Below are 24,924 nucleotides of genomic sequence, written 5' to 3' on the forward strand. Positions count from 1 at the left end.
GATGCTTTTAAATAAATAATGTTTTCTGCAAAAAAAGTGCAGACTTGAGATGCACATTGAAAACTTGCACCACCAAACCCAAACTGAGCAATTTAGTCCAGTTAAGTCAATGTATCTGTTTTTAGACATAGACTTTTAATTACAATTAATTCCTGTTTGAAGTGAAACTCAATCATCTGTGGGTCAGAGCTTCATTATTGTGTTTTCATTTGCGCTTAATCTGACTGCGATGCTCTTCGTGTCACTTCAGATTAACTGCTGCTTATTAAGTCAGCTCTTAATGCAGCGTAGTTCATAATTAAAAAAAAAAGTTTTACATTTCATATTTGTTAAATATGAAGTTAAAGTGTTATAAAAAACTACTCACCCTATTACAGATTTTTTTCTATTTTTGCTTTTATGTCATATTTACACCTTTCATTACACCTTGTAAAATGTCATTTTCAAATTATGGCCTTTGAAAAAAAAAAAAAAACCTGTCTACTTAGTGCAGTAAAATTAATCTAATTTTTTAAGTAAAAAAATAAACAAAAATCATATTATTTGTTCACAGAGACTGAAGCTAAATAAATAAGTCTGTTCTTCAAGATATCATTGCAGTTAATGTTATTACTTTTTTAAATAAACTTTTACATTTATGTTTGCATTGACTATTTGATTACAATTAAAGTTTGATTATTTACATGTTGAAATGAATGTAGAATCCAGTTCCTCATCAATAATCTTCCTGTATGAAACAAGTACTGAGAATAATGAATGTAAAGTGTTTCCTATCGGAGTAAATATGTGATATAAAAATAAACAAAGTGAAAACTACCTTAGAGTTTTTACCTACAGCCTTTTTATTGTTTCTTACACTGCTTACAAGTTACTGTCAGGAAGATTATTGATGATGCGCAGCCTCCTGCCTCAATTTTCCATGTAAATAATCCTAATATCTCCTCTCATGGGTCACAATAATGTAGCAATGTAATGAACTACTTTGACGTTTCTGATGTAAGAGCCATTTTYAGTTTGTAGAAGTCCACTTTGGTCTTGGCCCCATTTGAACAAGCAATTAGCTTCAGCATCCAGGAGAGGTTAATAGAAATTTATTCTAAACAAAGATGCCAAGGGAGTTGTGTAATGCAGGAAAGATACAACCATTGTACTCCTCTTAATAGAAGCTCACTTTAAAAACCCTTAACTTTCCATTTAAAGTTTTATCAGAGGGGAAATGGAGAAGCCGACTGGCTGCAGAAAAATCAAAAAAGGCTTTTATGTGAAGGGCAGGCTCTGCTTTTGACAGGTACCTTTAATTTAAAAGAAAAAAACCCTCAGAGCATTTTATGGAAACTATATGGGAAACCTGTTTAAGTTTAACATGCTAGTTAAAAAAAGTTTGGGCTAAAACTGTTAATAGTCTTTTCTACAAACCATTAACGGTCTGTTAATTATCTTTCGAGAAAATATTTTCAATTTGCTAAAAACTGAAAGAATATTTTTATAGAGCTGCATGACAGAGTTTGCTTTCTGAGCGGAACATTTTGTAAAGCTTTGAACTGTAGAAACAAATTTAAGGTATAAAAGGTATAAAAACAACAATCAATGACAGAGTCTGCTGAAGTCTTGCTCTCTCTCACTCTTACGCAGCCTGAATGAAACACAGATGGCTCCCGGCATGAAACAGAAAATACATTTTCATTTTTCAAACACCTCACTGACTCCGAGTAGAGAGTCTTCTTCCTACAGTAACAACTTTCACTTATTCGGTGTTGCTGCCAGAGGGAAATGTTGGTGCTTAGATACAGTGTTTTCACTGATCGATAAAAGGTCAGATTTATGAGGCTCTGGCCAGATGGTCACCGGTCAGGATCAATCTAGCAGAAAATTGACTGATTCCGGTCACCGTTGATTTATAGGGGCAACTCTAATTCTTCAGATTAGGAATAGATCGCTTTTCCTGAACTTCTTGTCCTGTTCTTCATCCATCTGTTTAATTCTGAAGCCAGTGTTGTGAAAATAATTGCAGGTAAAAAGGCTGTTTGCTGGAATTTTGAAGGACTTTAAAAAGAAAAAATGCTATTCTTCATCCTTCTCTCTCTCTCTTTCTCTCTCTTTTTGGACGACTGCCTGTTAGTCTCCTAAATCAGCGTTCATCAGTGCAGCCAAAAAAGCCATGCTCAAGTCCAATCCGGTCAAAGTGCGCTTTGCTGAGGAGGTCATTATAAACGGCCAGGTCCCGGTCAGTACCACCCCACGCACACGCACAAATAAACACATGCTTATGCATGACCTATATAGGCAATGCCAGATGGTTTCCGCCTAAGACAGACAGTTTGCTGAATGCAAAATAGATAAGACAATCACAAAATGAATTCCTTTCGCATATCAAACGGACTACATTGCCGCAGATTTAAAAAAAAAAACACACACACCGACGATATTCCTTCTTTGCAGAATCCGGTGAAGGACAACTCTCTCCTATTCATGCCAAATGTCCTGAAGGTCTACCTGGAAAATGGGCAGACGAAGTCGTTTCGATTCGACAGCAGCACTTCCATCAAGGTGTGTGCCTTCGCCGTGTCTTCGGGGCGCGCTCGGCAAAATTAGCGGCAGCTCCTGCATCTTTATTTACCGAGGGAGAATCGCTCAGAGCCCACGCTTGCAGAGATTACAAAGTCCAGTCACCTTTGAGACCCTGGAGGCAAAATATAAAAGCCCTGATAAAATATGAAAAAAAGCTCTTTAAGATGCATCCTCTTTTACTGATTTTATCCACATTTATTGTTTTTTTTTACTGTTGTAGATGAAGACAAAAAAGACCTTTGCTCATGTAGTTTAACAAATTTTTATAGAGTGGTTTGTTGTTGTTTTGGCCTAATGTGTTGCATGAAATATCTTTTAAAGCTTTGCAAAGGTGGAACTATTTTTGTCTTTGAGTCTTTACCGATTTTAGTTAGTAAAAAATATTCTTCACATTCTTACTGATGGTCTGTTAACTGGGGAAATAAAAATAAAACAATAATAACCAAATGTGCTTATTTCGATGTGAGGATAGAGATCCAAAGGACAGGACTAAATGGAAAGAGATGATTGGCTTCGTTTTGTTTGTTGTCTTTTGTTTCGCTGATCCATTTGTTTTGTCTCCTGTTTTTCCAGGAAGTGATTATGACCCTGCAGGAGAAGCTGTCGATCCGCTGCATTGAGCACTTCTCCCTGGTGCTGGAGGAGAGGACCGAAGGCTCTGGAAGCAAACTGCTTCTCCTTCACGAGCAGGAGACGCTTACTCAGGTCAGAGACGTTTCGTTTTCCCTCGTCGTGCCCTTTTCTGTCCCGCACACACTCGCATAACTGCTCAGTATTCCAACAGTACTTAGACCCGGGTGCCATTTATCAGCTCTGACACAGCAGGGGGTGACAGTTCGCATTACCTCCCTCCCTCATGCTCTTGCACACACAAAGCAGCACATGGCACACGCCAATTCCCGTTGACCGCTGCTTTCTAATGAGGTGGCTTAGATGACAGGAGGACAATTTTAATATTCATGCCACACTGTTCAGAGCTAATATTCTGCTAAAGCAGTATTTAAGGGTCATTATTCTCTGACAAAGCTGATAAACTATTCAAACTGATCATAACTAAGATTCTGATCTAGCTAAAAGCATCGCTCTTAGTATTACATGAGAAAATGCTATACTTTTTTTTTTTTTTCCCAAAAAATAATCACCGTTTTCCTTTGTTTACCGATTCTGACAAACCCAGGTGACCCAGAGGCCCGGTTCTAACAGGATGAAGTGTTTCTTTCGAATCAGCTTCATGCCCAGGGACCCAGTGGAGCTGCTCCGCCGGGACGCTGTGGCGTTTGAATACCTCTATGTGCAAGTAAGCTGCTGTGGGAGAGGCAAAGCTCAAATTTAAATCAGTAAAACTGTCTTTAAATGTAACCATATCTAAACTATTTGGTACCAGATAGAAATTGGTGATATGTAACAGAATTAGATGATTTAATGTTGAGTAAGAGTGGAAGTTGTAGTCATTTGAAGGCATCTAAACCCAAAATGAGACAGAAAAGTTTTCACACATGAGAAACTCTATTGATAACAAAAGTGAGCTTAATTTTGCGGGAGTTTATAAACCAACACAAACTAGTTTATTGTTGTAATAACATAATTTTCTAATAATGCCACCCCCACCATGTTTCACAGTTGGCAAAGTGTTTTTCCCTCCCTGTTCCTTTGTCTTCATGGTGCTGTTTGTTCTCCAATGTCCTCCAACAAACTCTTGCACCATTTCGCTTTCAGTGTTGTAACGACGTGGTGTTGGAGCGCTTCGGCCCGGAGCTCAAGTACGACGCCGCGCTGCGACTGGCTGCCCTGCAGATGTACATACTGTCCATGACGGCCAGACAGAGTCAGAAAGTTTCACTAAAATATATCCAGTAAGTTGAAAATGTGTGTTTGACATTCCCGACAAGATCCGGTAGTTAATAAGGACACCCTGTTGAGAGTTAGAACTTTGAAACGTGTTTTCAGAGCAAAAAAAAAAAGTCTCTTTCTGTGTTTATGACCAGTAGAGGAAAAAGCTGTTCTCCTTAGAGGGTCAGTCCAACAAAGTTGTGTGTTTTTTTCTCTCCCTGACAGCCAGTTTGTCAGTAAATTCCTTCTTCGGCTGTCCGCTGCAACTGTTTTAACCCAGTTCCGGGGGAAAGACTTTGTTTTCCAAGCGTGGCTCTATGTTTTATATCAATCTTCTCTCCACAGAAAGGAATGGGGTCTGTCGCTGTTCCTGCCTCCGACTGTGCTGTCCAGCATGAAGGAGAAAAACATCAAGAAGGCTCTGACGCACATTCTCAAAACCAACCAGAACCTTGTGCCTCCGGGGAAAAAAGTAACCAGTTCCCTTTTGTCTTTCTTTGCCCTTGTTATTAGCTTCCAACACACACATACGCACATATGCTTGAAAACACACTACGACTCTGATTTCTGATGCAATACCCCAAAATAGCTTAGCTGCCATACTCATCTTTGTAAAGGTTCTCACCCTTGTCAACCCAAGACCTTCTGCCAAGCTAGACCTTGAATGCTAATTTGGAAAACGAGCAACATGCATTGTCAGAGCCTGTGCATAATGAGGTATTCATATTCACACACACATGTCCCGGATAGGAGCGGCTCACTTAGGGTGAACTTTGCAGCTCTTTCTGAGACTCCAGCTGGTCTTGTCTGCAACATTCATGGTGACTTTGGTCAGTACAGCTTATCGACTCGATTAACCTATGTATTTTTAAATATCATGCCACTATATAGTTCTAGCTATTTACAAGTTATGATATAGCAATGCGGTTCATATCAAAGCTAACAATAAGCCACTAGAATGTCCCTTTCTTCCCTTTATTGTGCCAATTCCTTTCTCTGTTCTTCTAATATTCTTCCCTTCCTTTCTGTCCTTGTCTCACACCTTTATTTCTTTCTTCTTTTTGCCTTTGTGTCCTTACACTCATCATTCAGTGCTGCCTTCCTTACTTCCTACCTCCCTCCATTCCCTATATTTTTCCTTTTTACTCATTCCTTCTCGTTTTCTTTCATCTTTCCTTTCTGCCTATTTTTTTCTTGATTACACATTTTAAAACCTGTACACGGTAGAACGTTCTAATCCAAATTCATTGTGACCTTGAGTATTTTATATTCAAAAATAAATGTAAAAGGCAGAGACCTCCCGAAAGTTGTCTATTAAAGTTTGGGGGGGGTTATGTGAAAACATATGTAGAATTTGATTTTTCAGACTGAAAGAATAACTCTATAAATGGATGGTTTTACATTGGTTTACATTTCATCTTTAATTTGACTGAATGCACGCACAATCAGTAATCAAAAAGGACAATTTTTATGTTTTTTTTTTTAACCCTATGCAACGCTTTAAAATAAGGCTAATCTGGATTTGTGGTTTTTTAAACTTTGTACAAATGAGATAAAAAACTATGCTTTGAAAAAACACCTAAACTGATAAGTCCAGTTGTTTGAAGAGATATGCCACATGCTTTGGGTTGTTTTATATTTTGCAGTACTTCTAGATAATCACACCTGCTCACTATTCAAGCAAATCAAGGTTCATTATTTTGTTCTCAAGTCTCCAGTATGTTATTAAAACAACATAAAAAATATATGTGTTTGGATACATATGGAAAAACGTGTAGGAAGCCCGTTGACGGTGGAGTCCTTTCATACACAAGCGAGCGATAAAGAGCACTGCAGTGGATCAGATTGAACTGATATGATGGTATATAATGGAAACTCGGTGGTCCACATCAAAACGGCTCTATCGTGCTTTACATCCTCTAGAAGCCTCTAATGCGTCTCCTCAGATTGAAGTGATTTCATTTCTGAGTAATTACCTTTGTGTCTCTCTTCTATCTTTACAGCTAACTGCATTGCAGGCCAAGGTGCATTACCTGAGGTACATCAGTGAACTAAAACTGTACGGAGGAAGAGAGTTCAAATCGATACTTTTGGTAAGACGTTCGTCAAAAACCCTGTCTTCGGGGATTTGTTTGTGGGAACCTCTTTGCATTGTCTTCTGTCCTTCTGGCCGCAGCAAGGCGAGAAACAGACGGAGGTGATGCTGTTGGTGGGCCCCCGGTATGGGATCAGTCACGTCATCAACGCTCGGACCAACCTGGTGGCCCTCTTGGCCGACTTCAGCCACGTCAACCGCATCGAGATTCTCACAGAAGACGAGACGAACGTCCGGCTGGAGCTTCACGTCCTGGACGTAAGAGTAAGTGCAATCGTCTCTCCTTCCATTTTCTGTATCGTCTTCCTTTATTGATCGTTTAATACACCTCACCCTCTGCCCGTCTCTCTGTTTTCTCAGCCCATCACTCTGATCATGGAGTCCAGTGATGCCATGAACCTCGCTTGCCTGACGGCAGGCTACTACCGCCTCCTAGTGGACTCCAGGAGATCTATTTTCAACATGGCCCACTGCAATAACATAGCAGAAGATGACGCTGGTGAGTCATCATTGTTTTAATTACTTTTGCAGATTTATCGCAGTCCTATCAAAACTGCACGTGCTAAATATTTGGTAACAATTGTTCTCAGGAAGCACATTAATCTGTTGCATTTTTATCGTGAACTTTATGTTGAATTTTCTTGCTAAATATTTCACATGAAACTATTAAAAACTCTTGCTCTTTACAGTCTCGAGAAATTATATGCAAAGTGAGATTAAACGATTTAAATATTAATATTCCTACTGAGAAGCATAAAACCTTAAACATCCGGAAGTGAAAGCACTGAAAGGGGAAGCTGTTTTAAAGTTTAATCAAAATGAAATATGAAACGCAAAGTAATATTCGCTCGCTCGCTTGCTGCAGGTCAGGATCGTGTCCTGGAGTGGCCGTACAGCACGTCTTTAGGGGAAAATGAAGAGCCGTCACAGGGGAAGGTCTACAACAGAAACTATCCAGACAACGGCCAGAGGGAAAACAGCATTTCTCCCTACTTCCATGAACCTCAAAACCTGGACGGCGACCACGGGACAAGAAGAAGTCCACTGCCCCCTCCCCTTCCTCCACCCACCAGACACAAAACCCAAGACTCACCTCGAAGCGCCAAAGTTTCATTTATTTTTGGAGGTAACCCGCCCCTGAACAGACCCAGGAACTATGATGTAGTACCAGAGAGCCCAGAGTCTTCGGAGCCCTTTCAGTTCAACGAGCTCACCCACGTCTACAGCAACATCATAACTGAGGAAGGCGGTGAAGAGCCCGTGCTGAGGGACTTGTTCTATCGAGACACAACAGATGACGCGGAGGATGATGAGGACGCGTCCTGCGAGGAAGACTCCACGGGGGGGACTCCAGTGGGTGACAACAGGGAAGGTGGAGACGACTGTGGCAACCAGGGCGCGCGGTTGCCCACAGCAGCTGGCAAAGCTACTTTTCTCACTCTCTCTGGGTCCACAGATGACATCATCGATCTCACGTCGCTGCCGCCTCCCGAAGGAGACGACGGCGTCAACGACGACGAGGACGACACGCTGCTGCAGACCCTCAACCTCGCAATCGCGGCGCCGCCGCCGGGCTTTCGGGACAGCATAGACGAGGACGTGGCCCCGGAGGGACGGCCTCTAAGCACATGTGATAACGACGACATTCCTGTGTCGCTGATCGATGCTGTACCGACTCACGGAGAGGAAGAAGGAAGCAGCGGAGGGGAGAGTAGGTTAGAGAACGCAGTCATGGATTCTCTACAAGCACTGGAGCATCTATCGGTCTCCGAACAGAGACCTCCTCGTCCACCTCCGAGCAGCAACAACACAGGTGTGTGTTAAAATCACAACAGTGTTTGATCGCTACTATACATTATATTTTTTTTTAGGCAAAACATAATCGGCATGATTAGGTGTTCTGAGTTTGTCATTTGATCTTTTCTGCACAGTGATTATTCTGCGCCTGCACTTAAAATGTGTCTTGCGAATCTTTTATTGCCATTGTTTCAGAATACTTTGATTGGAATGTTGCACTAGTACTGCTTCATGCTAGAGGCTTGTGGTCAAATAAGCGAAGTAGTCTTCAACAAAGTTAAACATGGTTGCTTGGAAATTTTAATCTAAAAAGAATTTCAGTTTTGCTTGCTTAATTTGTCAAGAAAAAGAGAAAAAAACTGTAAAAATTTACAACACATAAAAAAAAAACAGATGCAGCCAAAAAAATCAGTGCAAGAAGATGGTGGCCAAACCACTTAAAACGTGAAAAATGTATAGTACAATTTTTAAATCAATCCGGAAAGAGATGGGAACTGAGGAAATGATGACTCTAAAGGAGTGATGTGTTGATGCTCTTTAGTGCTGGTTAAAAGTAGAGCTGCAGCATTCTGGACTGTGTGTAGTCAATGGAGAGATGATTGTTCCAGACAAACATAGACAAAGTGTAAAAGACTGATAAGTGAGAAAAGCAACAGCAATACGCTAAACAGAGTTAATCCTAATCCTCACAGATTCTGCATTGATAATTAGCATTACATATGAGATTAAACATGTCTGCATGTTTTTTTTTCTCCAGTTGAAACATCGCATTATGTTTGTACAGCGAAACCTATGAATTCTAATTTATTCTGCTTGTGAAATTTGAAACTTGCAAGTGTGTAAGCTTGTATACTTTCCCAATTGGAATAAAGGAAATGAGCAGAATTCATCCATTAAAACATGAACAACACACAGATAGGAAAATAGAGTCATGAATTCAGTCCAGGCTGTGCATTGTTGCATGTAAACAAAGCAAAGCACATATAGGTAACAAACATGAAGAAGCATTAACCGCTACATCTTAAACAGGATAAAATAATCATATATCTCACTTCTTACAAATATTGGTTAAACTTTGTTATAGATATTAATATTAATCTTTGTATTTTCTTAGGTATTTGCACATCTCACGGATTTAGCCCAGAATCATCCTCAGATTCTGGCAACGAAACTAACTCTTCAGAGATGACTGAGATCTCTGATCTAGCTGCTACTCATAGACTCACCGACAGCCACATGCGTTTACTTGTAGCCACGCGTGAAGGATACCAACCATTGCTTGAGGAGAAAACTGAATTCCCAGTCTCACCTAATTCATGCACAACACAAGAAAAGAAACCTCGTAGTCCAACACGACACCTTCAGCCTCCAGCAGTTCCTCCGAGACGTAGCCCCCAGCTAGACCTGACATCGTCAGGGCCGGACAGATTGGAACTGAAACCCCAGACTACTCTCTCGGTTACTCTTCAACGTCCGAGTTCGACAACGCCAGGAGGCAAACACCAGAAAAAGTCTGTACACTCGAGCGGAAAGTACAACACCTTCAGCACAAGAGAAGTACTTCGAAGTGAGATCAATAACAGGCGCAGCTATCTGGATTTGAACCAGCACGCTTCATTCAGCGAGCAGGAAGAAGCCAAGAGGAGACAGAATTCCTTTGTCGCTTCTCCTTCTTCCGTAGCTCAGGGCATTGGAGTAACGAGCCCAGCTCGCGACCATCGAAATAATCTTCGCCCTTCTTCAACCGTTTCCGATCGCTTCCTAGATGTGGTCACTATGGGCTGTGAAGTGGGTAACGGAGCGGCGGCCGCTGAACAGGATGAGCATCTAGTTGTAGCGTCCTTACTGTCCCCGAGCAAACAATCCAGAACAGGAGGTTCTGAACATGGATCAGACACACCAAGTGACCATCAGCCAATTTCAAGACAACAGAGTGTGGCACGGTTGTGTGAGTACCACCTGGCCAAAAGGATTTCAAATTTGCAAGGAGAAGGCCACAGTTCTTTGCAGGGCTCTCTGTGCTCATCACTTGATGCAGGTGGCAGCACAAACAGCAGTGCCTGTGCCACGCCGACTGACTCTCCTCTTGGCCCCGGCGCTGTTGAGTCCAAACAACATCGCTCACAAAAGCACCCACTTTCAAGTTCTTCTTCCTCCCTGCTTAGGGTGCTAAACTATGAAGACAGCAAAACCGGATTTCAGAACCAGAACACCCAAAACAAAGAACTTCATCCGCATGCAGACCCTGCCCTCCTTCGTAAAATGCTGCCCAATATTCACCCCCCTCTTGCTGGGGGGGAAACAAGTCGACCCTCCTCAGCAACTCCATCCAAACATAAGGAAGTGACAGGCACTGGAAGCAAGAAGCACCACAATGACATCTATCCTAAACAACAAGCCTGTTTTAAGGGGCTTAACCCAAAGGAAGGCAGTGAGGCCTACAGACAACTGATAAACTATCTTACAGTGAGCCAGATGCATCAGGGAGGGAAGTTACATAGTGCCGGTATGGGAGGGGCAGTTAAAAAAGACACCAGACGCTTTATCACAAGCAACCCTCAGCTAGTTGAAATGGTTAAGAACAGAGGGAACACCACTGCTCGCTGTCCATGTATGCCTTCGTCTGTGACATCTCCATTTCTCAGCCCTAATTTGGTAGGTCCTCATTCAGCCCCAATGCAGTTGGCAAATAAAAATTCAAGGTCTTACCTTTCAGCAACACTTCCTGCCAAACTCAAAAGAAGCCCTGACATGCAAGTTCAGAGGCTGAATGAAGGTTTAGATTTCAGGAGTCCTACCGCAGAGAGAAGGAGCTCCTTTTCTGGTCTAGAAAGTGACCTTGGCAGAGATGGTATGGATGCAGAGCAATTTCTCTCGTACATTAAAAGACAAGACTGTATGAACCGTGACGGGGCTTTGAATCCAAGCCGAAATCGTGACTTTTTAGGCAACCGCCCTCCACCTCGCTCAAGAAGTCAACCAAGTGGCAGCACAGAGGAAGGGTTCAGATCAGACTCAAGGCTGAAACATGCATCTTTTCAGTCTCCTCGACCTAATGATTCTTTTTGTTTCTCAACTGCTCCTACTTTGAGTGGTCAACGTGCAGACCTCAATGCCCTCTCACTAGGAAGGGGTGACCATCCATCAGCTTTCATCAGACAGTCGTCTAATCGGACTAGAACTACCATTTCATCTCCAACGCATAATCCACAATCTCCACCTCCTCCACCGCCACCTCTACCACCACCTCCTCCTTTATCTCTACCAGTCCCAGCAAACTCCAGTGCTAGCAACTCAGGATGCCCTCAAGATTCCCTTCATCCCATCCAGTTGCGGCAAAACCAGAACCACATTCAGACTGTTGCACCGACTTTGTTACAGACAGACCCCTTCAGCAGTAGCATGCAACGAGGGAGAGAGCTCAAACGCAGCTCAAGCAATGTGACAGCAAGTTCTGGAAGTGTGGAGGCTTTATTTGATAAGCCTATTCGTAGCCGGAGCCAGCAACCCTTGTCGGCACCTATGTCTCATCAGAGTGACACCAAAGTCCAACATAGACAAGCAAGAAAACGTCTTTCCAAGAGTTACTCCCAAGGATCTGTGTCTTCACATGCAACTTGTTGGTCCTCAGGCAGTGGGGTGGACAGTAGAAGGGCATCTGTTGCATTTCCATTACAAAAAGACTCAAAGCATACGAAGGGCTCTCAAAAACTGGACACCAGTCCTTGGAGATGCAACGGCCCCTTCAGCTACTGTTTCTTTAAACGTAAGACCGAGGGAGAAGATGACGAAATTGAGTGGGAGAGGCCTAGAGGAAGCCGTGTTGGGAGCAATATTGACAATAATGGTGCTGTTGCATCAACTATAACTCTCTATGGCTCGGCCGTGGATGAGCAGTTGTATGGAGAGGTCCTCGACAACATGAGTTTCAGTGACCGTCTAGCAAGAATCAACGCTCTTAAGGACCGCATGTACGGCTTTCCTTCTGGCTTTAACGACGTTCGTCGAGATGCCAGCGAGCTCATTGCACTGGTGAGATCCAGTGTCGGTCGGTGCGACCGCGGTGCCCAGATGCCTATCCAAGATGTTTCCCAGTACAAGCAGCTCCTTTCCGTCGAGTCGAAAGAGTTAGGCCGGGCATGCCGGAGAATGGCACAAGCCCATGGCAGTCCAGATGAAATGCTGCTAGCTGTTACATGTAGTTTTCAGGTGCTATGCTGTCTGTGTGAGGCTTGTATGTGTCTAGTTCGGGGACTTGGAGCCTCAGCATCACAGCAGCAAAGAGAAGTCGTAGCAAAAGTCGATGAGGTTGTTATGAACTATATTTGTTTGCTCAAAGCAGCCGAAGCTGCGACTGTAGGTGCCCCCGGGGAGCACAGCGTGAAAGCCCTGGTCCGCCACTCCAGTACCATGTCGGCTATTGCTAACGCACTCACCCGCTCCCTTAAAACGCTGCTAAGCAAGTAGAGGCTATTTCCAATGCTTTATAGTATGGCCTATGCAGTCAGTAGAAGTCTGTCTTTAGACATTTTACTGTTTTAAGTTCTCTGAAAGAGTCAGCTGTTTTCCTGTTGTGTCTAGGTGGTTTTTACGTCTAAAGATACATTTATTGCAATTAAACTCAACATTAAAATGACATGTAATTGAAAACGCTTAAAGAGACTAAATACTTTTACTGATGACATTATTATAATGTATATTTACAAAGCCATACTGTTACAAACCTTTGTAATAAATGTACCTAGTAGATACTGTACCCTTTTACCTGTGCATTATGTAACTTATTTAAAGTGTATATAATGTACATTAATACTGTATTATTATTTGAAGTAGCACTTTGGTGAAGCCATGAAGAACTCGGCTTACTTTAATATCTTGCAGGGATTGAGGGAAGGCACTTTATGTTCAGTCAGATTACGTAAAGTTTTAATAGAAATATAATAATTATTTTAAAAAAAGACAACTATTTTAGAGTTTTAGGTCAAATTTGACACTGTCAAAACATTAAATTGTTGCACTTTTGCTTGTCGAAAGATAAAAAATATGCTTTAAATAGTTAATGACTTGGAGTATTATAGCATTGCTTTACTCTGTCATTTTTTGTATTATGTTTGAGCAAAACACAAATTATGAAAGTATTTCCCACAAAGCATAATATTTAAAACCATACCAATGTAACATCGGTAATTTTGTTCAAACATTCCGACTGATCTGATTTGCTTTGATCAAATGTTGCTTTTATTTTTTTAAATGTTTTTTTTTTTTTGCTTTAAATTGTGTTTTTTTTCTGCTTATTTGATTTCTTTTTGCATATGAGGAATCAGGAAGAAATTAAATTAGCATTTTTTTGTTTTTGTTTTTGCAATAATCCACCAAACTATTAAAATATGTTTTACACATATATGCCTTTCTGTGGATTGTTTTTCAGTCTGATTTTTTCAATGACTGTTCATTCATGTCATTTTCCTAAAAGGTTTCATTGGGTTAATATGGGAACTTTTTTTTATTTTGTACACATTTATGTTATATTGCCAATTATGTATGCTGTTGCCTTTTTTACACATTTTCATGTGTTGTGAGTTTAAAACGATATTTTCAGCAACTCTTGTGATTTCCAATTCAAAAGGACATAAAACTTTTGGTTGTTGACAACTTTTTCCCTTAATAAATGAAATCATTTGAAAACAACACTTTCCATTTTCCAGGTTTTCCAAGCAAGTTCATTGTGAGCAAAGCACAACATGCCAAAACAAGTAACCAAAATCCTAAAATGTAATCATGATACCTCTATCATGATTACATTTACTCAATTTTACAGGCCAGACTAAAGATTGTTAAAAATAAATACCAGTACTTATGCAAGAACATTTTTGAACAGAAGACTCTAAAATGTAATTACTTGGAGACCAGAAGAGAGGATATGTTTGACAATTGCCAAACACATCATTCCATAGAACGAGTCTCATAACTCTGAACTATGGAGGTAGAAGTCTCAAAGTTTGGGGATTATTTGCTGCAATTCGTACCCAATCACAAAACCCAGTAGGAATTCTACTCCATATTCAAGAAATGGCTGAGAATGAACAAAAGGAAAGTCCTGAGCTGAGATCATATTTGTATTGAAATGTGTGGTGAAACAGGGTGTACAAGCAAGAAACCCCTCAAATATCTCACAGATGAACGTGAGGAGAGGGCCCAACTCTCCTCAAACTGATATCAGAGACTGGAGGCTTTAACAAGCCTCCCACTAAAGTTGTTTCAACTAAAATGGACAAAACTAGGTGTTGGGGTAGGGTGTACCGAGTTTCTTCGGGTGTTTTTATATTTTATTTAGTAAAAAAAACAAGGTAAATGTATTGGTGCAATCACATTTCTCAGGAATAAAAAAGTGAGATTAGAAAATATGTTTTAAAAAACGTATTTATTGGGGTATTTTTCTTCAATGTTGCTCAGGCTAAATAGAAGAAATATTGTCACCATTTAGTGTAAAATTAGATAATATACACTGTAGACAATTATAGGAAAGACTTGGTGAAATCTTAATGCATGGGCTCTTTTTACATATAATGGTTCCTGCGTGGTTTACGTGACGCTCTCTCCACAAGCAGCAGGGTACGTGCGTAGGCGGGATGTCTGAGCCCGGCTCATTAGCATGTTAGGCTCGTCCTTTACGCACGTTACGTTCGTCAGCCTATCAGTTTGGCGCATGCAGAAATAAGCCACACCCGCGCGGCAACTCGTGTAGCGCGCTTCTCAAAGCATTGTCCTGGTAGACAAAAGTTTTAGACTTCTTCTTGTCTCGGGCTTTAGAAAGTTTACGGTGTGCGTGTATGTGTTCACCTACAGTGCTTAGTTGATAAAAGGTAACTTTATAGCATCCTTCAAGGAGTTGCTGACTGTCTGGTTCTTCGCAGCCCGGCTGCCAAAGCAGAGAAGTATTTATTGTGCACCCCGTGGGGTTTAAAGTTCTGGCTATATTATTAGCAGGTAGTTAGCTCCAAACCTTCACTGATAGAAGTTTGGTAACAATGTCGGCGATGTGTCAGCAACGACGTGCCCTGGTGGAAATACCTGCTCCACAACCTAAAATTTCAAGTAAGTCTGAATCAAACGCAGAAAAGGTAWTTCAATGATGCTGTTTATGCGACAAGTTCCCTTGCTACGATGCTAACTTTACCATGATGCTAATTAAAACAGTTTATTTAGTCTTAACTTAAAATATTTCCAATTTTCTGCAGAAACAAATGCTAAACTGTGAGCTGTTTTTTATTATTATAATTTAAATTCTTGTCCTATTTTTTTCCAGCTCGAATGAGAAGGTCTTACTTAGAAATCCTCGGAGCTCGTTTCGCCCCTGCTCCACTTCCAAGAAGCAGCAGAAACCCAAACACAAAGCGAGCACACTCTTGTAAGTATTAAACTGCAATAACGGCACCATCAAAACTAATGTGCTGCTGGGTTTGTGTAATATGACACATGCACAGGGAATATAAGGGAATTTATTGCATTTAATTTGGACAGGCCTGTGAATTCCGTTTCCTTTCTAAGTCTTATCATTTTCTTTCAAGTTAAACAGTTGAGCACTGATTTAATTAACTGAGTACGTTTCAAGTTGGTTGATTTCTGTGAGTTTGGGGAGGGTCAAAATCCAGAACTTATCTGTCACATGAATAGTGTTAAAACAATACATGCTCCAAGTTTTATAAGCAATTTGTTTTTATACTTTGCTTACTAAATAATTTAACTATATTYCCTTTCTTTTCCATAGCCTTCTGGACTAGGATCAGGATGCATTAAAGATTTAAAAGTACACATTTTGGGCTTTAACATTGTGGCAGTTCTTGCACAAATCACTCAGCTATCAAAAATTATTTKCAATGTATAGATAACAGGAACAAGTTAATACAAATAAAAACCAAAAGTTGTGGGAGAAGCAAAACAACTTGGTTCCCTTATTATCYGTTTGGTGCGTCTAAAGGATTAAAAAGATGACRGATTAACTCGTGTGTAGGATGGTTGACAACTAATTTAAACACCCAGTCAAAATGTGGGAAATCATTATTGACTGGACATGTTTGGAACATAAGTCACAGATTAACCCCCYTCTATTGCTCATTCTGCCCTGGGCAAATAGCCACATTACCCMTTTTAATACACAATTATCATTGGAATTTTAACTTGTGTTTTATTTTTAYTATGCTTCAGAAGCATTCAAGTTATTTGGACTTTACCCCTATAAAACATTTTTGAGTTTGTACCTATTCTSAAGAGGTTGGGAAATKATAATAMRTTTTCTGTACACTCTGTTGCAGTGGACCTGTCCTTCGGTGGCGTGTGGGGAGAAAGAATCGAGGATCAGTGTGAAAAGATGGATGATCATCCCACCCCACTCTCCAAACAGCAGCTTGTTCAGCTCATCAGATCACTCATCTTGGTTGGACAGGTAAGAGAGCTTTACAGTGTGTGGATATTGAGTATTTCTACAGTAAAAAAAAAACTAAACTTTATTGCATGAGATGTGGCCTAAAACATGTGTTGTGTTGTCTTTAGAGTCAAGAGCCCAAAATGGTGGCGACAGACCTCAAGTGTCTCCAGGAAGACCTCCAGCTGAAGAAGATAAACGTTTACAGGTCCATCCCGTACTCCCGGTTCGGCTCCAACCGGGACGCTCACTGCTACAGAAAGGCCTATCCTCACCTGGTGGCATTCAAAGTATGTGTAACAATAAGATAAAAGTAAAAATTGTGTAACGGGGGGGCTTTMGTGGAAGGCAGTTTTCTGTTTATACACAAAATAGACTTTGATGAATATACTATTTTACATACCATTAAAACTCCACATGGCTCCTCTGTATTGATTGCATCATTCCCCCTCAGGTTTCATGTCAGGAGTGGGGCCAGGTTCTCCTGAGGAACAARGAGTGGGACGCTGTGTTGGAGCACTCCCTCATGGCGTGGCGATACACCGGTGATTTGCCGCAGTGGGACACCGCTGACCACAACGCGTTGAGAGAGCAGTGCTACAGCATCCTGGCTGCTCACAGCCTGGCTGCGCTCCAGCACAACCGCCCAGAGCCCAGCAGAGGACAGGAACTGCTCAGGAGGTAACKTAGGCTTTTAACGCCGCTTGAACTGTTCCTGTGTTTTTAAATGCATTTTAAATACTTCTCAATGGCCGTAAGGTAAGTTGGGAGAAAAAGGCTGGTTTTCCTGCAGATAAATGCAGGAAAACCAYGAGGATCTATGAGGGTTTTACTTAAATTATTAGTAAGACCCTCATAGATGAGTTTTTCAGTGGGTTTGAATACCGTGCATAATTATCCTTTCACTTCAGTTCGTAYCCTGTTTCATAATGATCTAAAGTCCGGTAAAATACTCTGAAGTTTGACATTTTGATGTGAATAAATAAACTAAGACAGTTTTAAGATGAGCTCTGCTGATTGGTTGGCTGCCAGCATAGACATCCAGCKAAAGGGAAGCAACATGAACTGGAGTCTGTTTGCTGCCTGTTCAATGTAAGTTTATGCAGATTTCAGGTCTACCTTATGATTACCCTTTGAACTCGTTCAGCTTTTAGAATATGAATATGCCGATTAATTAGGGTTAGCAGTTAAAGTGCTAACGTTCACCTGAGCCGGGTAGCCTTGCTGCTTTTATTATTTCTAGGATATATCATGCTGTTTGTTTGAAGGAGACTTTCATAAGGGAAATACGATAAATGTCACTTTTCCTTCTGTTTCYAGGTTTAAGATGGCTCAGYTGCAAAGCCAGTTGATGGTCCCATGTATTGAGGAACTGCAAAGGATTATGGGATACACAGAAGATATTTCCATGGMTACAAAGTGACCTGATGATTCTGCTCAGCAGCTGGATTCTGACTTATTAAAACTGTGCGTCATGGTGGACTCCTCAAATGATTGTTTTAATTGGTCAAAAATGCTGTTTGCTTGGCTGATTAATCACAGAATCCACAACAGTATTCTTCCAAAGGACTGGTGCTGAATGATCTTTGTGTGTGTGTGTGTGTGTGTGTGTGCGTGCATGCGCGTGTGTGTGTGTGTGTGTGTGTGTGTGTTTTTGCTTTAAATAAGAGGATCAAGTTAATTATTGATTAGTTTACTCGTGCCAATTTTCATGCAATTTACCATAGGTAAAGTACTATACTGCTACAAGATGGACAGCTGAAGTATAAAGTAATGTAGACTTTACAAAGTGTCCTTAATGATCCTTAAAAAAGCAAGTAATGCTKGATTTAATCACATAAGAAAAAGCTTAAATGCTCTAAATTGGCATCTCAMTATATTATTTTCCAGCTATTTAAAATATACTCCCTATTCAGAGTGTTAATATTCACTTGGTACTGGCAGGGGTTTAAATAAATGTGTGTGTGTGTGTGTATACTTTTAGAGATGTTTAGAGAATAATTTGCATTGACAGATGAATTGTTAAGAAGGTAATTGCCTTTTTTGTATGYATTAAGTTCCATGTTACTGTTGGAGACCATGTAACGTGTCGGCTTTGTCTTGTCTCGTGATTTCCTGTTGTACAGTATGTCGTRTTTTTCATGGAGTCCTTTATTGCACTGCCAGAGTTTGTCCTGAAAACTTGAAAGTTTTGATAAAATTGATTTCTAATTTAAATAAAATTGATATGAACTGCACTGAAACCTGTCTTGGATATTATGTATGTTGGTTTTGTTCAAATGTCTAATTTTGTACTGTCGTAATTTATAGGCTGCGAAGAGTTATAGATGTTTTTTGTTTTTTTTTTTGTTGTATTTTACACATTTTTGAGTGATTTTTGAAGGAAATTACCATTCTTAAAAGTTTATTCTTAGTTTATAGGTTCAATCATTTTTCTCTGCCTTTGTTACCACTGTGCACCACTAGATGGAGCCCTTATTGCACTCTTCTCCAGCATCCAAATCAGCTTGAGAGCCAGTCTCGAGTCACATACCAATGTTAATGCTACTGAAGAAACAGCTGTTGCCATGGCACTCTGAAGAGCTAAGATTAAACAATTTCTGAATGCTATTTAGGTTTAATAAATGAGGCCGTTGGCTGATACTTAGGCCTCCTGCTGTATTGACATATATTCCCTCTGCATATTCCCCAGAGCAGACTCTGTAATATCTATATCTTTTATTGCTTTTCTGGATTTAACTCTGGCACTTGTTTCCATGGTAGTCTATTAATAATGCAGCCTATAGTGCAGTGTACAKTTGACAAACCACACAAGCAATGTTTTATTTGAAACCTATGACTTGAACATGTGAAGCAGCCTTGGCATGACCTACACAGAATGATTCGTCTATCAGTTTCATATGATGTGTTTTGACTCATTCTTTGTCTTCTGTTGGTACAAAACTCACACTTAAATATAGGATTTATTTCAGAATGTATTTCCTGGCTGCCCGTCAAATTTTGACAAAATTGTAAGAGTTAATTGTATCAAGGCATATGGTTTTCTTATTTGAATTTTCACCTCCAAATGCTTTTTCCATAACATGAGGAGTAGATGACATTGCTAAGTAGTTGAGCTTAGAAGTCCAAGCAGATCTAAGAGGCCAGAATGTTTTTTTTTTAAATTATTGTTTATATCATAAAGTAAAGAAATTATTTTTCAAGGTTAGATCAGATTGGTACTCCTTAAAATTACAGAAACTGCAGTTTTGCTTTCTTTAGATGCAAATTTTCTACCCAAATGCTTTTATTTCTTTTTATTATGGTTCAATTGAAGTGTAATGTGTGTTTGCCTAACTCAAAAGAAAAAGAAATCAATCCACTAGGTTTAGTGTTCAACAGAAAGCAAGAATCGGAGCAAAAATTAAGTTTAAAAATACAGACATCTTTAAAAAGTTTAATTTATTTAGTTTATTCCATTAAAATTTTTGAAATGTAAACACAGACATTGCAGGAAGCTCTGTAGGTCGTTGGTTTTCCTTCTGCTGATGAGCTTTATGAAGGTGCTGCAGATAAAACAAACCTACGAAGCTCGCTATTCAAGAGCTGCACTCACCACGTTTCCATGGCAACCATTAGGCGCTACCTACATCCAAACTGGTTGTTTGAGACATGCTGTGGGGCCATTTCCAAAGGCCTTTTGCAAGTGTATTAGTATTATGTCGTCATCTCCTCCTCAAATTTCAGAACTTTTCAGRGAATATTGAAAATCTCATGAGGCAGAATTGAAATCCAATTTGTATTTGAAGACTTCTTCATCCATCTTTACCACTTTACCAGTGGTGATGAAATAAAAAAAATTAAAAAATCCAGAGGTTCTGTGTATTTTCTTTGGTGAAATAAARGAAGAAAAAACATTGAGAAACAAGAGATGTTTGCATGGAGGTAAAGAAGCGAGCCGCAGCGTTTTYCTCCTAAAATAGCTCAAGCAATGCTCTGGAGATCACAGATGGACTGTGCAGCACAAGGAGAGACTAATTCCCACGCTTAGTATCTCAGGTTTTCATTGTTGCTTTCTTACTTCCACTGCAGTTCCTTCATTTCCAGCTTTTCAATAAGAGACTGATTTACACCGGGGATGCCAGGTGAGCATAATTAAGTGTAACTAGCAGAGATCTGCTGCACAGTGGCGCAGTTGGTAGAGCTGTTGCCTTGCAGCAAGAAGGTTCTGGGTTCGATTTCCGGCCCCGGTCTTTCTGCATGGAGTTTGCATGTTCTCCCTGTGAATACGTGGGTTTTCTCTGGGTACTCCGGTTTCCTCCCACAGTCCAAAAACATGACTGTCAGGTTAATTGGTCTGTCTAAATTGTCCCTAGGTGTGAGTGTGTGTGTGCATGGTTGTGTGTGTCTCTGTCTGTCTGTCTGTCTCTGTGTTGCCCTGCGACAGACTGGGGACCTGTCCAGGGTGACCCCGCCTCTCGCCCGGAACATTAGCTGGAGATRGGCACCAGCACCTCCAGACCCCACTGAGGGACAAGGGTGTAAAGAAAATGGATGGATGGATAGCAGAGAGGATGGAGATGCTGCTCCAGGAGGGAAGGAGTACAGAGTGGTCAGATGTGACTTAAATAGTCTGAAACAAATTGGATGAAGCCTCCGAGAATGCTCTAAAACTGCAGTGTAAATCCAAGTTTATGCAATAGTTTGAACATATACAGAAAGACAAAACACTGCAAATTATTTTGAGATAAATCATTTTAGAGAAAAAGCGAGCAAGGAGTTTATGATGCCCAAAAGACAAAACTTTTTTTTTTTTTCTGACATTTGTCTGGAGCTAGCTCCCTAATATTTAATATTTCACAACACTGAGCAGATTTTCTGTTTGCTCCACTGGGCCTCCTCCCCCCCCGCCTCATCATTAAATTAAATTGCTTAGAAATGTTTGTGCATTTTTAAATAGTATGTTTACTTTTTAAGACCTCATGTGAACGAAGTTTCTTGAAGCTGTATAATATTTAAGCAACTCTGTTTAATAATTCACAATTCAGACTACATGGAAAAATTTACATCAGACAACAACATACATGCAAATAGTCCAAAAATTTATATTTTATGTTTTCATTTTTGAAGAACACTGATGAAATATGTCACGGTCCATTAGGTTTGTTGGAAACAGGTTAATATTTTCCATAATTTTTTACAATAAGAATCTTTTACATGTTTTATTTACTAAAATATTAAATTCATTGCAGTTTTTTTTTCGCTTTAAAAAAGCAGGAAGTAATTTATTGCTATTCAAAAACCAATAAATTGATCAAAGCACAAAAAAGCATAAAAAATTGATTAGTCACACATTCTATTGAAATATCTAGTCAGGGCATAAAAGCAATTATTTAATTTTGGATTTTTTTTTTATTTCTAGGCGCAGCCGAGGTGTTGAGGGGATCCGTTTTGGTGGCCTTAGGATCGCATCTCTGCTTTTTGCGGATGATGTGGTCCTGTTGGCTTCATCGGAACGTGATCTGCAGCTCTCACTGGAGCGGTTCGCAGCCGAGTGTGAAGCGGCCGGGATGAGGCTCAGTGCCTCCAAATCCGAGGCCATGGTCTTGAGCCGGAAAAGGGTAGAGTGCCTTCTCCGGGTCAGGGGGGTCGTCCTGCCTCAAGTGGAGGAGTTTAAGTATCTGGGGATCTTGTTCACGAATGAGGGAAGAAGGGAGCGGGAGATCGACAGGCGGATTGGGGCAGCGTCTACTGTGAAGCGGGCGCTGTACCGGTCCGTCGTGGTGAAGAGAGAGCTGAGCCAAAAAGCGAAGCTCTCGATTTACCGGTCGATCTACGTTCCCACCCTCATCTATGGTCATGAGCTTTGGGTCATGACCGAAAGAACGAGATCACGGGTACAAGCGGCCGAAATGGGTTTCCTCCGCAGGGTGGCTGGGCTCTCCCTTAGAGATGGGGTGAGAAGCTCGGTCATCCGGGAGGGACTCAGAGTAGAGCCGCTGCTCCTCCACATCGAGAGGAGCCAGTTGAGGTGGCTCGGGCATCTGGTCAGGATGCCTCCTGGACGCCTCCCTGGTGAGGTGTTCCGGGCACGTCCCACCGGGAGGAGGCCTCGGGGAAGACCCAGGACACGCTGGAGGGATTACGTCTCTCGGCTGGCCTGGGAACGCCTTGGGATTCCCCCGGAGGAGCTGGAAGAAGTGGCTGGGGAGAGGGAAGTCTGGGCCTCCCTTCTGAAGCTGCTGCCCCCGCGACCCGACCCCGGACAAGCGGAAGAAAATGGATGGATGGATGGATGGATTTTTTTTTACTATACATTATAATACTGTAACAAAAAATGTCATTTTTGTAAGGTTTTATTTAATAGGTTATTTTTACTAGGAATGACAATAAATGAGGAGAACGCTACAGTTTCTCATAAAAAATAACTAAAAGAATATTTTTTAAAAATGCAAAATCCACTCTGGTCAAAATAAATAATTGAAAAACAAATGTAAATTAATTCTGGCAGATGGAATAAAATTTAAAAAAGCTTAATTGAAGCAGATTTACTAGGGATGTTCAATTAATCTTACAAGATACCGTTTCTTATTTAAAATATATGCAAAACAAAACAGCAGCAGCAAAAAAAAAAAGAATAATATTAATAAAAGATTCAAAATTAATCCTGAAAAGATAGAAGTGGAGAAACTATGCCATCTGACAAATAATGACAGAAAAATTGCAGCGTCAGTCATGGCATGGATTATTATAATTCTCAATATATATACAGGCTTTCAAGCAATATATATGCAGGGATCTGAACAGGTACTTTTCAAGGAAGGACTTGCTTATTTTTAGAAAAAGCAATTGCCAGACGTTACTCTGCATGTATAATAACATCAGGACTATATGGCATAAAGGTCCGCCATGTGTTCAAAACACACAATATGCGTCTGAGTGAATGATTTGCACCTGTGCTTCAAGTGCTTCTCCAGGTATTTCTTCACTTTTCATGTTCAAACAAGGTAATAGACATTACATTTCTCTGGATAAAWGAGCACGTAATGRTACCGTCCAACCTCATGACTCAGAAATGTTGGGCTCCAATATTTTGACCTTTCTGAATGTTAAAACTGCAGGTTGATTCTACAAGACCCCTCAAGTCACCAGAAGCTGGTGCTCATGAATAAGGAAGACGTTAAATGTGCGTGAGGTTATTAATTACGAGCCTCATTTGTTTTTATTTGTTTTTTTCTTACAAGCAGCTTCTATATTCTCACCTTTCCAGTCGTTTCTTCCTCCCTCACCTTCTGTCTCCCAACATTCTCCCCCATTTTGTCCCGATGATAGCWTTCAAAATATTTATTTTTCTGTTCCCTTGTCACGTAGCGTCATATTTTCTGGTTAGAAAGGAGCATTTATTTCCAGCCCAAAATCCAAAAATGATGAAATGCCAACACTCCAGCCACATAAATTTTAAATCTAAAAAAGACATGTAAATCGGTTCCCATCTCCTGACATTRTTAAATCTTTCAGGACGTTTCTCTAGCAGCTCAAGATCTGTTGTCACTCACTTCTAAACCTGTACAGCATGTGTTTGAGTTACAGGCTGCAGTGATGGACACAATAATTGCAGGCAGGTAGGTCTTAATATGAGCCAGAGACCARCCCCACGGGGCCCTGTCCCCAGGTCATGTGTCATTACCTCAGCCTGAATTGGTGGCAGACTGCAGGAAGGCCAAGCAGCAGGGACAGTGATACTGTTTTCATGGCTGATTGGAGAGCGCTGGCGGCCATCGCCTGTCCTCTTTGCCTTTTTTCAGGGGAATGTATTCTCCATCCAGGCGGTGTTTGGCACGCAGCAGATTCCTCCCACTCCTTTTACAGCTTTGCCAGATGCATACCGAAAACACATATACTACATGTTCTTGCCATTGCATATCAGAAATTCGTTGCAGATGCATAAGTGCAGTCTGATTCCACTACAGCTCACCCGACTGTACGTCTCGAAACTAATACTGAAACAAACTTTTCTGCATYGCAAAAAACCCCGCGGTGAGGGTTGCAGTCTGCATGTGCTTGTTCATTCTTCCCACTCGTGGCGACAATCCTGTTTTAAATTTAGAGCGTGAGTGAGTCACGGGTGATAGGCATGAAAGATCTGGAGTGAAAGCTAAATTACTGCCACAGAACCTGAGCACAGAAGTGCTGATGGTGCTGGAAGTACTGCAGAACACGAAAGTAGAGAGCT

General features: G+C 40.8%; 2 protein-coding genes across 6 annotated transcripts in view; both read left to right on the forward strand.

Moving 5' to 3' along the window:
- The window catches only part of LOC103475928 (FERM and PDZ domain-containing protein 4), a 48,980-nt gene extending 35,394 nt beyond the window's left edge, over positions 1-13,586 (forward strand). For all 5 annotated transcript variants that reach the window (XM_017303731.1, XM_008427925.2, XM_008427934.2 and 2 more), the window contains 11 exons: positions 2,120-2,224; positions 2,440-2,547; positions 3,142-3,273; positions 3,746-3,865; positions 4,285-4,421; positions 4,744-4,870; positions 6,402-6,491; positions 6,575-6,757; positions 6,854-6,992; positions 7,359-8,306; positions 9,405-13,586. In XM_017303731.1, the coding sequence (XP_017159220.1) occupies positions 2,120-2,224; positions 2,440-2,547; positions 3,142-3,273; positions 3,746-3,865; positions 4,285-4,421; positions 4,744-4,870; positions 6,402-6,491; positions 6,575-6,757; positions 6,854-6,992; positions 7,359-8,306; positions 9,405-12,757 (5,442 nt within the window). In that variant the 3' untranslated portion in view covers positions 12,758-13,586. The remainder of the gene's footprint in view (positions 1-2,119; positions 2,225-2,439; positions 2,548-3,141; positions 3,274-3,745; positions 3,866-4,284; positions 4,422-4,743; positions 4,871-6,401; positions 6,492-6,574; positions 6,758-6,853; positions 6,993-7,358; positions 8,307-9,404) is intronic.
- Positions 13,587-13,620: 34 nt separating this feature from the next.
- On the forward strand, positions 13,621-18,955 carry LOC103475920 (uncharacterized). Its single transcript, XM_008427903.2, has 6 exons — positions 13,621-15,385; positions 15,597-15,698; positions 16,603-16,733; positions 16,841-17,002; positions 17,167-17,393; positions 18,033-18,955. The coding sequence occupies exons 1-6, from the start codon at positions 15,319-15,321 to the stop codon at positions 18,133-18,135; spliced, it is 792 nt and encodes a 263-aa protein (XP_008426125.1). The 5' UTR covers positions 13,621-15,318; the 3' UTR covers positions 18,136-18,955.
- The last annotated feature ends 5,969 nt before the right edge of the window (positions 18,956-24,924 follow it).

This window comes from Poecilia reticulata, linkage group LG2, assembly GCF_000633615.1.
Source record: "Poecilia reticulata strain Guanapo linkage group LG2, Guppy_female_1.0+MT, whole genome shotgun sequence".
NCBI classification, from domain to species: domain Eukaryota; kingdom Metazoa; phylum Chordata; class Actinopteri; order Cyprinodontiformes; family Poeciliidae; genus Poecilia; species Poecilia reticulata.